The sequence below is a fragment of the Hippocampus bargibanti genome, linkage group LG01, assembly GCF_051943395.1.
Source record: "Hippocampus bargibanti isolate YZ-2025 linkage group LG01, ASM5194339v1, whole genome shotgun sequence".
Classification (NCBI taxonomy): Eukaryota; Metazoa; Chordata; class Actinopteri; order Syngnathiformes; family Syngnathidae; genus Hippocampus; species Hippocampus bargibanti.
The window spans coordinates 12,482,927-12,497,271 of record NC_142734.1 but is presented as its reverse complement, the minus strand read 5'-3'; the positions used below and the strand labels follow the sequence as shown (position 1 = coordinate 12,497,271).

At 42.6% G+C, this 14,345-nt stretch overlaps 1 protein-coding gene across 6 annotated transcripts in view; it reads right to left on the bottom strand.

The window, feature by feature from the left end:
* nav1a (neuron navigator 1a) overlaps positions 1–14,345 on the bottom strand; it is a 96,420-nt gene that overhangs the window by 75,340 nt on the left and 6,735 nt on the right. For 4 of the 6 annotated variants that reach the window (XM_088996813.1, XM_088996837.1, XM_088996827.1 and 1 more), the window contains exons 3-5: positions 12,360–13,249; positions 11,919–12,010; positions 2,712–3,509 (exon numbers count right to left, since the gene is read on the bottom strand). In XM_088996813.1, the coding sequence (XP_088852939.1) occupies positions 2,712–3,509; positions 11,919–12,010; positions 12,360–13,243 (1,774 nt within the window). In that variant the 5' untranslated portion in view covers positions 13,244–13,249. Of the gene's footprint in view, positions 1–2,711; positions 3,510–3,736; positions 4,028–11,918; positions 12,011–12,359; positions 13,250–14,345 lie in introns of those variants that run through there. The other 2 variants (XM_088996845.1, XM_088996854.1) reach the window with 2 other exon arrangements.

The window sequence follows — 14,345 nt, the reverse complement described above, 5'->3', positions numbered from 1 at the left end:
TGCTCTTCATGAAGTAAAACTCCCCATCAAGCCAAATCTCAATCCAAACAGATGTCCTTTCGGCTTTAATTTATAATGCCCTTTAAATTTGATGGTCTTTTCCAGGATCATAGATCTGTGATTAGTGCAATGGAGGATGAATCTTTTCATTATCTTGATGCAAAGACTAATCTAAGCTTGCTGAATCTTAACACAGATCTTGTGCTGAGAAAGGCCCATGCTTGAGGGATTGGTCCCTCTCGCACACTCACACACATGCACACGCACATGCACACACACGCACACACACACACACACACACACACACACACACACACACACACACGCGCACACACACACACACATATACACACACACTCACACACTTCATTAACAGTGCTGATTGGAACCCAAGCTGTTATTCAAGAAAGACATACAACCGAACCAAAGCAATCAAATGCAGCAATCTAATTGAGTTCTGGTAATTAATTTTATTTGCGAGGTTTATGAAACAGAATGCTTTAATCAATCAATTAGGCTCAGCTGTATGTATCCAGTATATGCGTTCTCTTGACTCCCAGGCTGCATTTCTGAAGATGGGCACTCCCAAGTCCGCATATAGTACTCATAGACCACAAATCAAATTCAGTAATTCTCTACATCCAATTAACCAAAATCTCTTAATCACTCATTGGTGGAACTGGCCTATTGTCCCCATTTGGAAAAACTGACACTAATCTTCAACCTCTTCTCATGATGGATATGGCCTAGATCAGCTGACTTGTTTTGAGCTTCAGTAGAGAGCATGTTGTTTCTTCCTGTTTTGGTTCGTATAGTACGCATCATATGAATGAAAGCCAATTTCTGCTTGCTTCGACATCTGTTCTGGCGCATTGATTGGCTGAAGGTGACCAGATAGTTGGAGTTTCACAACTGACTGCGATCGCGAAGGGATTTAATCCCCTGCTTGCATGATTTTGCATTTATGGGAGATAAAGCTAATGCCACTGACCACACAGCTGAGCAGTACACCATTGATTGGATTGCATTGGATTGGATTTGCCTTTATTAGTCTGCTTGGCTTCTTAATGCTGAGTGGGATGAAAATGTGCAACATACGCATATAGTCATTTAAAAAAAGGATGCAATTGCTACAACACTTGATTATTTTATGTTATTACAAATCGGGTCTTTCATTTAGACGGCTGCCTTTGTTGAGGGATACAGTGTTACTGTATTTCATCCAGAAATACCCCACCCCCCACATTATTCATCTTGGGAGCTTTCTCATAATAAGCAGAAGACATTTGGTCAATTTAATTTGAAGTGAGTTACCATATTGAACCTCAGTTGTGTCCTACATCTTTGCTTACTGCTAAAGGCTCAGCTGGAAAGGACATTGTCACATTGCATATCGCTAGCTGTCACAAAACAAGAAGGAGCCCATATCAATGCCAGAAGCAAACAGGACAAGGCCAAGAGGAATGGTCAAATTAAAGATGTATCTTGATATAACATAGAACAGGACACATCAATTTAAGAATGGACAAAGGAGAAAGCGTAATGATGAGAAACTGCATATCAAATATATTCCTACATGACAGCGCATACTGAGCCGAAACTGATTAGCTGCACATCCCAATAGAAATGGGGATATGATAAAAAATGCGTCCATAGCCCCAAGCAACAGCACACATTACAATTAGCCTCTCCAAAGGCGGACATTAAAACTCGAGTGCCTACAGGCACTTCACCGACACACCTGCTATGCTTTGTGTGACAAAACACACTGCAGAAAAAAGATCAGTCTATTCCTGTACAAATTTGAGCCAGTGGCATTGATCATTATTTTTTAGATAAATAATTATATAAAGGCATCATGCACATGTTAATATATGAATATTTTCACCTCCCTTTCTTTCAGAATCAGAAAGCATTTCTCTCATCCTTGCTCTGCCTGCCTTTCAAGCTTATAGGTGTGGCAGCAAATCAAAGGATTGTGACTACAAGCAAATTCAATCACCAAATCTTAAGATTTTTAAAAACTGCTATTTGGCAAAATGAGTAGGTACATGACTAATGTCTTCTCAACGTTGCCAGACGTAATGAGGGGGGGGGGGAGTAGGTAGGTAGATGGTAACCATCTGTCCATTGCCTGGAGATCAATGGACATAAAAGGGGAGGTTGGAGGTCAGACATGAGGGTGGAGTGGGAGTGGTACATGGATAAATACGTAGCCCACTGTGACTGGAGCCTGAGTCAATAAGATGACGCTCGGTTGACCAACCAACAACGCTTGCATTAACTATGAATTCAGACAACGTAAACATACTCAAACATGAATATTTGCTCCGATGCTATAAAAAAAAAAATAACATAACACATGAGACAGACACAGTCATGCAGAACCACTCACTTCAATGTGACCTCATGAATCAAAAAAAAAAAAAAAAGAAAAAGAAAAATAAAGACTAATTTGAAAAGACTTATGTCAGATGGGACAAATAAGAAATTATTGACATAACTATCCATGCAACATTTTGTCGTTGTACAGAAAAAGCCTATATTGACAGCTTGGTTGGATTATTTACCATCGAGCAGTCAATCCCAACAGCACTATAGAAGAAAAATCAATACGAAAACAAAAGATATTTATGGACTATAAATAGAGAAGTGATGTTTGTCTCGTGCTTGACCCAATGCATAGCAGTCCTAGAAGAGAGGGCACTCACCAAGCATTTGGCTGAACAGGAGCTGCTCCAGGTCCCCCAGAACTGTAACCACTAATTCTGGGTCCACCTTCAAAAAGGTCTTATCATCTTGTCCTTCAACCACCTCATTCTCTTTCTTGTCCTCATTGAAAAGGGCAGCAGATCTTCCCTTGTCCCCAAGTTTTGTGCTGTTATCGCCTGTACCTCCATTAGGATTAATTGGGTTCTCAGCAAATTGTGGTTCTGAACTTAGGCCTTTCTCAGAGGTTTTGCTAATTGGCTTCACCTCAGCGCAAGGTCCCCGTGGTTTTCCAGGGGCGGGGATTCGGCTCACCTTGCTCAAACTTGATGTCACTGCTTGGGAGTTGAATGGTTTAGGTTTCCCTTGGAAGAGGGACTGCTCTGATGTTGAAAGTGTTCTGGATAGTGAGGCTTTGCCACTCACAGGCCGACCTGCCGTAGTCTTGGCTTCTTTGCTGGTGCCAGAGTCATTGTTCCACCTGGGACTCTGGTACAGGTGGAGCTTTTTCTCAGCATCAGTGAACACAGACAAGTTGCTCAGTGATCGCTGCTTGCGTAGCTTGGATGGATTAGAGACTGGAATGGGGATGGCTCCAGCAGCAGGGCAGTAGACCTTCAGCTCTGACCTGGAGGGACGTGTGGGTCCCTGGGGTGGAGCAGATGGCTTTGCTGGGGGCTTCCTTGAGGCCATAGACTGGGCTGAAGAATCCTGTCTGGAAACTGCAGAAGTCCTTAACTTCAGCTGCCTGGGCTTGGCTGTCATGCTAATGTTAGCCACGCTAGCCTCCAGTATCCCTCCTGTAGAGAGCCAAACAACAGGGGCATGCTCTGATATACACACAAACAGACTAGAATAAACGGTGCGAAAGATGGGAGACGAAGAGCTGAAAACACCAGACTCGTCTGAATTTGCTGCCTTTGTGGAAGCACACGTGACATGCCAGATTCCTTGGTGTGCAAGAACTCTCACTTGAAAACGGCCAATGCATCAGTGCAGATTGGCACCGGCATTTTCCTTTACTCACAATTTACAATCCATGGATCTGAAAACCTGCGTCCATTGGGTAAACGTAGCTCCTCATAGAGCACCTCACAGATGACAATGGAAGTGCTGAAACAAAACGCAGGGCTCACTGGCCGTCCTCTGTCTGCACTCCGCTTGGTTCCTGCTCTGAATCGCCTCCTGCTTGTCAGGCGGGCAGCAGCCAACTGACAGGAGATGCAGTTGCAACAGCAGCAACACCCGCTCTTCCCAGTCTCTCCTCCCTCTGCTTGTGCCTCGCTTGCTGGTTTGCTAAATCTACCCCCGCTGGCTCATTCACCCGCCTTCTACTTTGTCCTCTGCAATCCTTCCCTCTATCTTGTTGTCTCTGGCTCACCCTCCACCTACTGGTCTGATTCATCCATCCCTCCCTTACCCTCTCATTTTTCACTCTCCCTACATGAATTAAAGTCACCTGATTTGCAAATGTCATCCAGAAAAGCATTTTCTAATAAATGTAAAAAAATCTCTCACTCACCACAATGCTGTACATTGTGGTTCAAACAAGGGTTACATTGTGGTTCAAACAAGGGTTTGGTAATCAATTACCTGCACCTAAATTGAACTGTTCTCTGCCTGTATAATAAAATAAACAAGAAATACATATAAAAACCAAGGATACCAAGGATTTCAGTAGATAAATAAAGAAAACAACTTTTTCACATCCTTTGAAATTTTGTTTGCACTCATTAGAAACCAGTAAATTGTTATACATGTATTTTTTATCCTTTAATATTCACGAGCAGTTCAATCATGTGTTCAAAAATGTGACTGCACTATTACTCAATGTCAAATACTGCCGGCAGAGTAATCCCATTTGCTGCTCCATACATCCATTCACATTCAGACTCAGTTAAGTGTGTTAACCACAGGAAACCCACCCGTGAGTCTCTTAAATTATCATAGGACTGCAGGCTTAACGGGACATTAAGCAAACCCCAAATGCAGAAGAACGGCCAGGCTTACAGGCTTTCGCTTGAATCTGAAACCCAACAGCCCTGAAATAATCAGCACAAACTCCACCTGCATTACATCAACAATCCACTCATCTCCATTTCCTTCCTCCCACTCCATCCTTCGCCCAAAGCCACACCACACCACCCATTCTCGATGCACAAGCCATTAAACTATGGCTGTACAATCTCATCCATTTCCCGGCCATTGTGATAACAAATCAGTTTAAAACAAGCAGAAGTGCACGCGTGGGTGCTGGTGTAGATATTTTGGTCTGCGCTGCTCGTAAACGTGCATGTAATGTGTGTGCTCTGTATGCGTGGGTCTGTCTTTCCGCGTGTGTCACATTGATGAGACAAGGCCAAAGAAGCCCCCATCTAGGGATTCAGTAATACTTTGGCATGTTCAACTCCAAGATTTCATTCCACTGGGCATCCCGGCTCGAGAAACTTGGTTTCAGATGTGAAAAATCTATTCTTGAGCCATCTACTGAAATTGGATAAATTGAGAGCCGATTGTATAGAGCACCATAAACATAAAAACAGCATCCATTCCATTAGGGCTAGTAATGATGGCAAAGCATAATCCCTTATCGTGCAAAGAAATCGATACATGTGTTTACAGGAAACAATATGCATGCAGTCTCCTTACAGATCCTTTTATTCGGATCGCGTTAGGAACCTCGTCATCATCTTGTTGGAGGTAATCTATTCGCCAATGGACGAACTACCAGCTGTTAGACAACTACATTTGCTTGTTTGTTGGTCACAAGAGACTTCAATCAACTCTTCCCTCTCGACTCTAACCTGTGCTGAAGGTGTGCAATCATATGACACTGATGAGACTCATCTCACTCATTTAACAGCTGTGTTGATTGAGGCAAGGATTGACAAGTATGTCTTCCAAACCAGACTCATCAAAGAAGGCCTATTGTATTTTGCTTTGGGGCAATGGGGCATAGTCACGCTCATGTTCCCAGACTTTCGCCACATCAAACTGGAAACATAAAATGAGGAAAAAAAACAATGTCTTCCCTGACAAATAACGATTCAAAGGCACAGTAAAACTTTGAGCCTAATTAATTCAAGCCAAACACCATCCAAAAGTTCCGATTTAGTACTGGTTGTCAAGAGCATTAAAAAGAACATGCATTAATAATTAATGAAGATTGATAAAGGTTCATTTAGAGATCAAGCACAACATACCGAACATGGCTGTTGTCTGCTAAAACCCATTAGCTAAAGTCAGCAAACTTTATTCAAAGGGTCAAATGTTGAAGCCTGCTCACCAAGCTCAAAGCTGTGTGCAGTGACAGTTACGGGGTGGGGGCCCTGGTGCCTGTGGCAGGAAAGTTTGTGGATGAAGGGTATAATTTCAGGTTAATAGGTGCTGTACATCTGCGCTCATACCTCCCAGACGACGGGTTACGGTTAGTGAAATGAGAGCGGCCGCAAACAAGGTAGGACTGTTTAGCACAGGGGGCACACGCACACACTCACTGGTGCCTTAAAAGCACACACACCGTGTTCAGGGTGAGTTTGCAGCACACAGCTACTTATTTGTTGCAGTGCTCTCTTAAGCTCTTCTGACTAATCATTTTAATACACAGCCGACATAGACATACTTTACATACTTGATACTCACACACAGCAGACAGACAGCAGTCCGGAGTGTTCAAGTTACCCGAGCAGACTGTCCCATGATCAGAGAAACTTGCAGAGTGAGTGGTTGACAGATGCCAGCACTCGGTATTTAACGTTGCAATTCATCACTTATCACGCACACTTTTAGCATGTTCGATATTTGTGTAGAATGGGCAAAAATCTTGGGAAATTCGCTCAGACCTGGGAAAAAAGCTTACTTACACAGGCACCCACACACACACAAGCACTTCTTTTAAGTGCAGGTAAGAAGAGATACCAGGGCATTCAGCCTTGACTGAACTCACAGCATGAAGTGGAGAAGTGGAGCAAGCAGAAGAGACATGCAATTGGGCATAAGGAATGAAGGAAGGGGTCGCAGACTCAACGACATTATTTGTATTTGTCGGCACAGAAGATTGCCACCCTCCAAAAATACATTAAAAACAAACAATGAAAAATAAGAGTTACATTACGCTGAAGAAAGTTGTAATTGGTAGGTTTCTGGTGCATGACTTATTTTTTCCCCAAACCTGTTTAGTGTCATAATAATAACACAGTAAAGTCTCGTTATATCGATATCGGATACATCGATAGTCCCGGTTATATCGATACTATTTCTATGCACACACGGAGAAAATGACATGCAAACAGGGTAGGATATATCGATAGTCCCGGTTATATTGATATTTTTTCGGACTCCCTTGAATATCGATATAACGAGAATTTACTGTAATAATAATAATAATAATAATAATAATAATAATAATAATAATAATAATAATAATAATAATAATAATAATAATAATAATCATAATAATAATAATGGCAGCCCGGTAGTCGAGTGGTTAGCACACCGGCTTCACTGTGCAGAGGTCACCGGTTCGCGTCCCGGTCCGGCCTCCCTGTGTGGAGTTTGCATGTTCTCCTCGGACCCGCGTGGGTTTTCTCCGGGTCCTCCGGTTTCCTCCCACACAGGCAGATTGACCACTCCAAATTGTCCCTAGGTGTGAGTGTGAGAGTGACTGTTGTATGCCTTTGTGTGCCCTGCGATTGGCTGGCAACCAATTCAGGGTGTTCCCCGCCTCGTGCCCGAAGACAGCTGAGATAGGCTCCAGCAACCCCCGCGACCCTAATGGAATAAGGAATGAAGGAAGGAAGGAATAAGCGGTACGGAAAATGAGATGAGATAATAATAATAATAATAATATGTTTTATATATCAGCACGTTTCAAAACTCTCAAGGACACTTTACAGTTATATTGTATGGACATCGTAGTCCAGCCTAAAATAAACATGGCAAGTTTTTTTCTTTCATTGTTGAGGTACGCTTTAATTGTATTTGAAGGCCGAGTTGCATATTTTGCAAGTGGCTGAGTGATTGCTCTCAATTTTGGTAACATGTTCCCTCAAGTTTGGGGGATTGTCTGGCCTCATGCTGCATGCACTGCAACGCGAGTTACCGTGCAGTTAAAAAATAGTTGCCAACTTCCAGATTTCTGTGGTCTTGGCATATTTATCACACACAAAGGTTTCAGTTGAACAAACCAATTTCAATATCACACGGAGACTACCAGAGGAAAGAGAAAAAGCAGTTTTTGCATAACAAAGTACCATTTCACTAACGATCAATCCAGCAGGTGCCCGCCCACCAAGACTTTAACCCCCACCACCATTTGATGCACATATATCTAAAAATAAAGTTTTTATTATTATTACAATTGCCATTTTATCATTTTCGCAATTTTTGTATTGTGAAATCCGCATGTTGGGTTGATTATCACTAAAACCTAAAAAAATATAAAGAAACAGTGGATATTTTTGTTCACTTAGTGGCCAGTCTGCAACAGCCAATCATTGTATTACAGAAAATTAAGTTTGATATGCAGTTGCATTTGCAATAAATATGTCATTGCATTTATTTTTTAGTGCAAATATGAAGGAGGAGCGGGGGAATGATAAGTCAAGCTTGTAACAAGGGTGTAGAAAGGATAAGAAACGGATGACAAGTGTAAGTGAAGATGCACAGCAAGAGAGCAGAGCTCTCAAAACAAATGAGATTGAAAGAAAAAAAACTCATAGGAGGAAGAAGACAAGGAAGATGAGGCCATGATGAGGAAGGATCTTATATGTGTGAGCCAGAGCAGCAGAGGAAGTATATACGACAGAGAGGGGATATCCTGCCTCACGGCTTCGCCTCCTGCTTGGCTTGCTTCTGCCTGTTGCGCGCTAATTCTCGGGGTCCACCGCACATTGCAATGACGCATAGCGACACTCACACTTAACATGACTATTAGGGTCCACTTTGAAGGCCAAATACTGAGATAACAAACATTCAGGACGCACTGACTCATGAATGAGGATAGTGAGAATTTAGCGCATGACTCAGTGGCTTAAGCATTCTGGGAACTCAGGCACTTAAAGGCTGCCTCTCCGTGACAATAGCACAACTGTATCTGGGAGGCATAAAATGTGAAGCTAACAAAAACAGCATGATGAATGTCACACAGATGAATCATGCAAAGCGCCGCAACAACTGGTATCTTGGGAAAAAAGACACAATGTTTGTTTTTGACTGTTTTCAATTGTACTTTTGTGGTTGGCTGAGTGTTGACGTTCTCGCTACACTCTATGGGGGTGTCCCACCAATGCTACAATGCCTGTGCTGGTTGCTTGGTTACAGCGGCGGGCGTATGACAGTAGACTTGTCACATGATGAACTACGCCATAACTTGACTCCCCGCGTTGGGAGTGATCCCTGAGGTCAAAAGGGATTCAGAGTAAACGCAGTCATTCAAACCACCATTGTCCTCTTCCATCTTACATTCAAACCAAGGGGTCCATTATTCTGTCCCTAATAAGATGATAATGATTGATGTTGACAACCCAAGCCAATGTAAACATAAAAAGAGCAATTTATTCATTTTAAGGACTTGTCCTACTCAACATTTAGAGAATTTACTATTTACATTTATAAAAGCTAAGCCTGGCTTTTTGAATTGTTGTATTATTCCAGAATTCCACAATACCGGATGTCATCAATTATAACGAGCTGTGTGTATGTGTTTTCATTCATGTAATAACATAAGTAAGAATAATTCTGAAAGTGCTTTTCATCATACTCGGACACTTTACAAGAGTTTAAAACATGGCATAAAACGTACACTTTAAAGTCAAGTGCAGTATATGATTTAAGATAAACACATTTAAAAGAAAAACAACAAAACAGAAATGGGTAAAAGAGATTAAAGGTTGTTGACAGTATTGCGAAATAGGTAAGTGGAGGTTTTTAAGTACGGGGGTGATGTGATCGCAAGGCGGGCAGCAGCATTATGGATGCACTGTAGTTTATTCAGGAGTTTGGACGTTGTACCGTGGAGGTTGCTCTTACGTGTAGTCAAAACGGAATACGCCAAAGGTGTGGATAAGGGTTTGAATGGCATTGAAATACAGCGAAGGGTGGAGGCACGAAATGTTTTTAAGATGGCAGAAAGCGGTTTTGGTGATTGAGGTGATGTGTTGGCCGAAAGAGAGATTATTATCAAAATGGACACTAAGGTTGCAACAGTAAGAGAAGGGGAACAGGGTGGAGTTGTTGACAGTGAGGTCAAAGTTGGAAGATATATGTCAGTTTTCTGTGCATCCTTCAAAAGAGTATGCTGGAACCAGAAGTAAATTATCACTTAGGTGTGTGTGCATGCATGAAAGACAGAGATATGGTAAGACAATTCCCATTCTGGAAAAAGTTCTGATCTACCAAACATTCAAAACGCCATCTGTGGATGGTCAGACATCCATCCATCTCACTTACTCACACAGATACATGCTCAGACGCACACACACAAACACACACCCAAACATGCACGCGTGCTCCCACACATACACACACACACGCACACATACATACGATCTCGAGAGAGTGGCAAGGTCAGTAAGACTCGAGTTCAATTGACCCACCATATGGTGCTACAGACAGACACATTTAATGTCTGTGTCTTCTTTGACACAGAAAAAACTGATCCTGTGACTGTAAAGTGACCTTGAGAGTTTTGAAAGGCGCTTAGAAATCAAATGTATTATTATTATTAATATGGGCAGATATAGAACCCATTTGTAGCGATTGACTCGGTTGTCACTATTCTCTTCCACTCTCTTCCTTAGTGTTTTTTCTTGTGCTGTAAATGGGCCTTGTGACCGCTCTACGACACCTTGGATGGCCTTCAAGTACCAGTGAAAGATCAATTTCCAAGATCGTGATCAAAACCATCATGCAAACACAGCAAGAGGCCTTGTATACTCCATCACCAGTTCCCATTACCAAAAACAGAACTTTTTTTTTCAAGGCTAAAGAAGAACACCTCAACCCAACATCATCAAATATGTGGTTTAAGATCTACGAATAGATAAAAACAGATAATATTGATGCAACAAAAGATTATTTTTAACATTAAGATCATGTGACACTGCCACATAGTATGGTGTCCATACCTATGTTTGGTTATTATGTCCCTTGTCAAACAAAGCAGTAAGAGATCATTAGGGTTGCCATGTGAAACTATCTATTTCCACTTAATTTTTTTGTCATGTAAAATGGTTGCCTTCAAACAATAAATGATGAGAAAGTCTGCATTTTCAGGTGAATATCATCGATCCATTTTCTATTCCGCTCATACTCACAAGGGTTGTAATAGAGCTGGACTCTAGCCTGGCCGTCTTTGCGCAGTACGGATGGTACAACCTGAACTGATTGCCAACCAACCGCAGGGTAAACATTGAAAAACAACCATCCACGCTTACACTCACACCCAGAGACAATTTAGAGTTACGCTAACCACTAGCGTTCCGGGCCGTTTAGTGAGCATCATATACAAATTAAATGACAGAAAATGGTATGAGAGGACGGATGGGTTCAAAAGTAGAGACCAACGTGCCAGTAACGTTGCCACGCAGCGAATGCACCCTTTTCATCACTTACTGACCCACATCCCACTGTCATCTTGCAAGCACTTCGCTACTTTCCATCTCTTCATCTTGACCCAGTGCAGTCAGCGTTGCCGTGGGCTGAGGCACATATTCCAAACTGTGCCACCTTACTATAGACATGGCAACCATCCAAGGCATCATAAGAATGGGAAATTCATTTGGACCAAGGTTGCTAAACCCTTTGCCTCTTCAGGTCCAACAATACGAGTCTTATATCCTATAGCCATTGGCACTAAGTGTATGTCTGTCACAATAAATGTGTCTTTCTGCAAGCACTTAGACATGACAGAAATCCATCTCGTGGCCATCTACTGCTCTCAACCCGACTGGGCAGAAACTGTTGGGATAGTTCATACAATCATAGTAGTATTAAGTTCATCCTGTCTACTTGATATCTAATTTAAAACAGATTTTTTTCTTACAGACAGTGTATTGTAGGTGTTCAAATACTTGACATGTTTCGGCGTGTACTTCCGCCTTCGTCAGAGTCAGGTATGTGAACACCTACAATACACTGTCTGTAAGAAAATAATCTGTTTTAAATTAAAAATTTCATACAATCATGTTTGAAGAATGACTTTGTCTAACCTGGTGTCATGTCATCGCAGCAAATCTCTATGGATCCAGATGAACAGTCACTCAGTTCATCCAGTGACAAATCATCCTCTTGCACCAGAAGCCTATCAACATAACACACAGAATGCATCTGCCACTGTACTGACGTTTTACAATCAGCAATCAGGATTTGTATTATTTTCTACATTCGGTTCAATTCAGGCAGTACAAAAACCTGCCTTAAAGGCTTTCTTGTGGACATTGTGGGATGTATGTCTTATTGTGGAATACATGTACTGTACATCAGAATTACAATGAAATCCCACAAGCCTTTGGTACTTCTGTTCATTACACTGGGCGGGTGTTATGTGATCCGTACAATGAGAGGTCATGCAGAGAAATATGTCTGTAGCACTAAATATAATGAACAACACCTGATGGCTTGATGACGATGTGTAAATGAGTGGCGCCAACCTGAAGCTGAAAGGAGCAACTGCCGCCATGTTGACTCGCAGAGCTTGCGTTTGGGAGGTAGCGGGCTGCTTTTGTGGGCTCTGTTTCAATGTCTCTAACGATGGCTTGCATTTCACAGACAGGGTGGGCATGCCCGGTGGAAGCAGTGGAAGACTAGCAGAGGAAGCTGGACTTGAATCCTCCGGCGTCCGCATATCCTCATCCGATTGGGCAGTGCAGTCATTGACATAGTTGATACTAACACTGTTGATGGCGCCCTGATGGATCGTTTCAGTGGGAGGTCGGTAGTTGTTGCCATTGTCAGAGATGCAGGACTTTGCTGGGTCCAATTTTGGAGTCTCTTCCTCACCTCCTGGTATGGCATTACTAATCACCAAGGAAGCGGAATGCTCTCCTCTTCTGAACTGGAGTGGAGGAGATAGGCCAGTGGGATCCCATGTTTGGTTTTGATTTGTGCATAGATTTCTATTACAATTCCCATCAAGTGAAAAATCCTTCTGAATCTGTGTGAGCTTTCCCACATCCAGACCATCTTTGGAGTGTGGCAGAGGCACACGGCGCCTAGTCAGCGGACTATTGTAGGAAGAGCTCTGGCAAGCATGTTGATCACCTGGTTGATGGACAATTGGAGGTTTCAAGCCAGCAGTTGTCGGCTTTTCCCTACCAGATGACTTGGGTAACCTGGAACTCCGAGGAAGTAATGGAGATTGAGTGGGTGTGTGTGAGGGTGTGCGTCTTGAGGCGGGCGTCAACGGCCTCGGCAGCTCGCTGATCTTTTGGTGCCTGTACGGTTTGCAGGAGACGGGTAAAGACGTGCATGGGGACGGGATTCCCGATGAGGCAGGGGGCCGAAGGGTGGATCTGATGTTGACGCCCCCGCTCATATTGACCTAATGGGAAGTCACAAAAGCCAAGGAGAAACCAGATGCATTACTTTTTGGATGGATGTTTTGTACAAAAATTGAATCATCAATTCCTGACACAGGGTTAAACGTCTGCATGTGAGAAGCAAGCACATATGAGAAACGCAATCACGAAGGCAGTCACAAGTTCAGACTGTCTTTATAACAACTTTAGAGCAAGGGTGCAATCAATTTGGCCAGCTTGCTCCTCTGCAAACAAAGCAGCAAATAGCAATCCAAGTCTAGCTCCCAAGGACTGAAATAACCAATAGAAGCAGTGTGTATCCTACCCAAGTGAAACCTTTCAATTAAAAAGTATAAAATTCACATTCTTGTAGGGCAGTGGTCCCCAACCTTTTTTGCGCCACGGACCGGATAAATTCAACAAAATAAAATGATACAACAGGCAGGGAAACTGTTTTTTTCTTTTAAATACAATAATAAACATGAATCTATTGTGTATTTGTACACAACTTTATTAGCAGAGTCCTGGTAACATCGCTCCAAAAACAACATGTAACATCGTATCTACCCCTTAACGCTATATGGTCACCATGGTAATGTTTAAACGTGCCTTCAAAATAAGATACACCACAAAAACAAGTACAAAGCGCATGAAAAATACAACTCAGTACAACTGAATCAATGGGACCCCTGAGCTTGTTTCTCTGAAACTGAGACAATGAAGTCCGAAGTGTCTCGCTTATGTCCAGTCTATTCCGTAGTTTTGTTTTGGTTGCTGTCACTGCAGAAAATCCCACTACATACAAATAAGATGGCGGAAAAGGCAACAGGGTTTTCAGTGCTGTTGTAGCGATCTCGGGGTATTCTGCCATCACTTTAATCCAGAAAACCGGCAGAGTTGTTGTCTCAAACATACTTTTAAGTCCGCCATCATTTGCGTACTCCAGCAGTTGTTCTTCCTCTTGCACAGACATGCTGGATTCACCTGGTTTGTTGACAAATTGGTTGCGGATCCATTCCTTGGCAGTTCGTGGGTCTTTTGTGGCTGGCAGTGATGTGCAGTGAGGTTCATGGCTGGTGAGGCACTGACGTCCTCACAGTCAGATTTGCAAACATATGA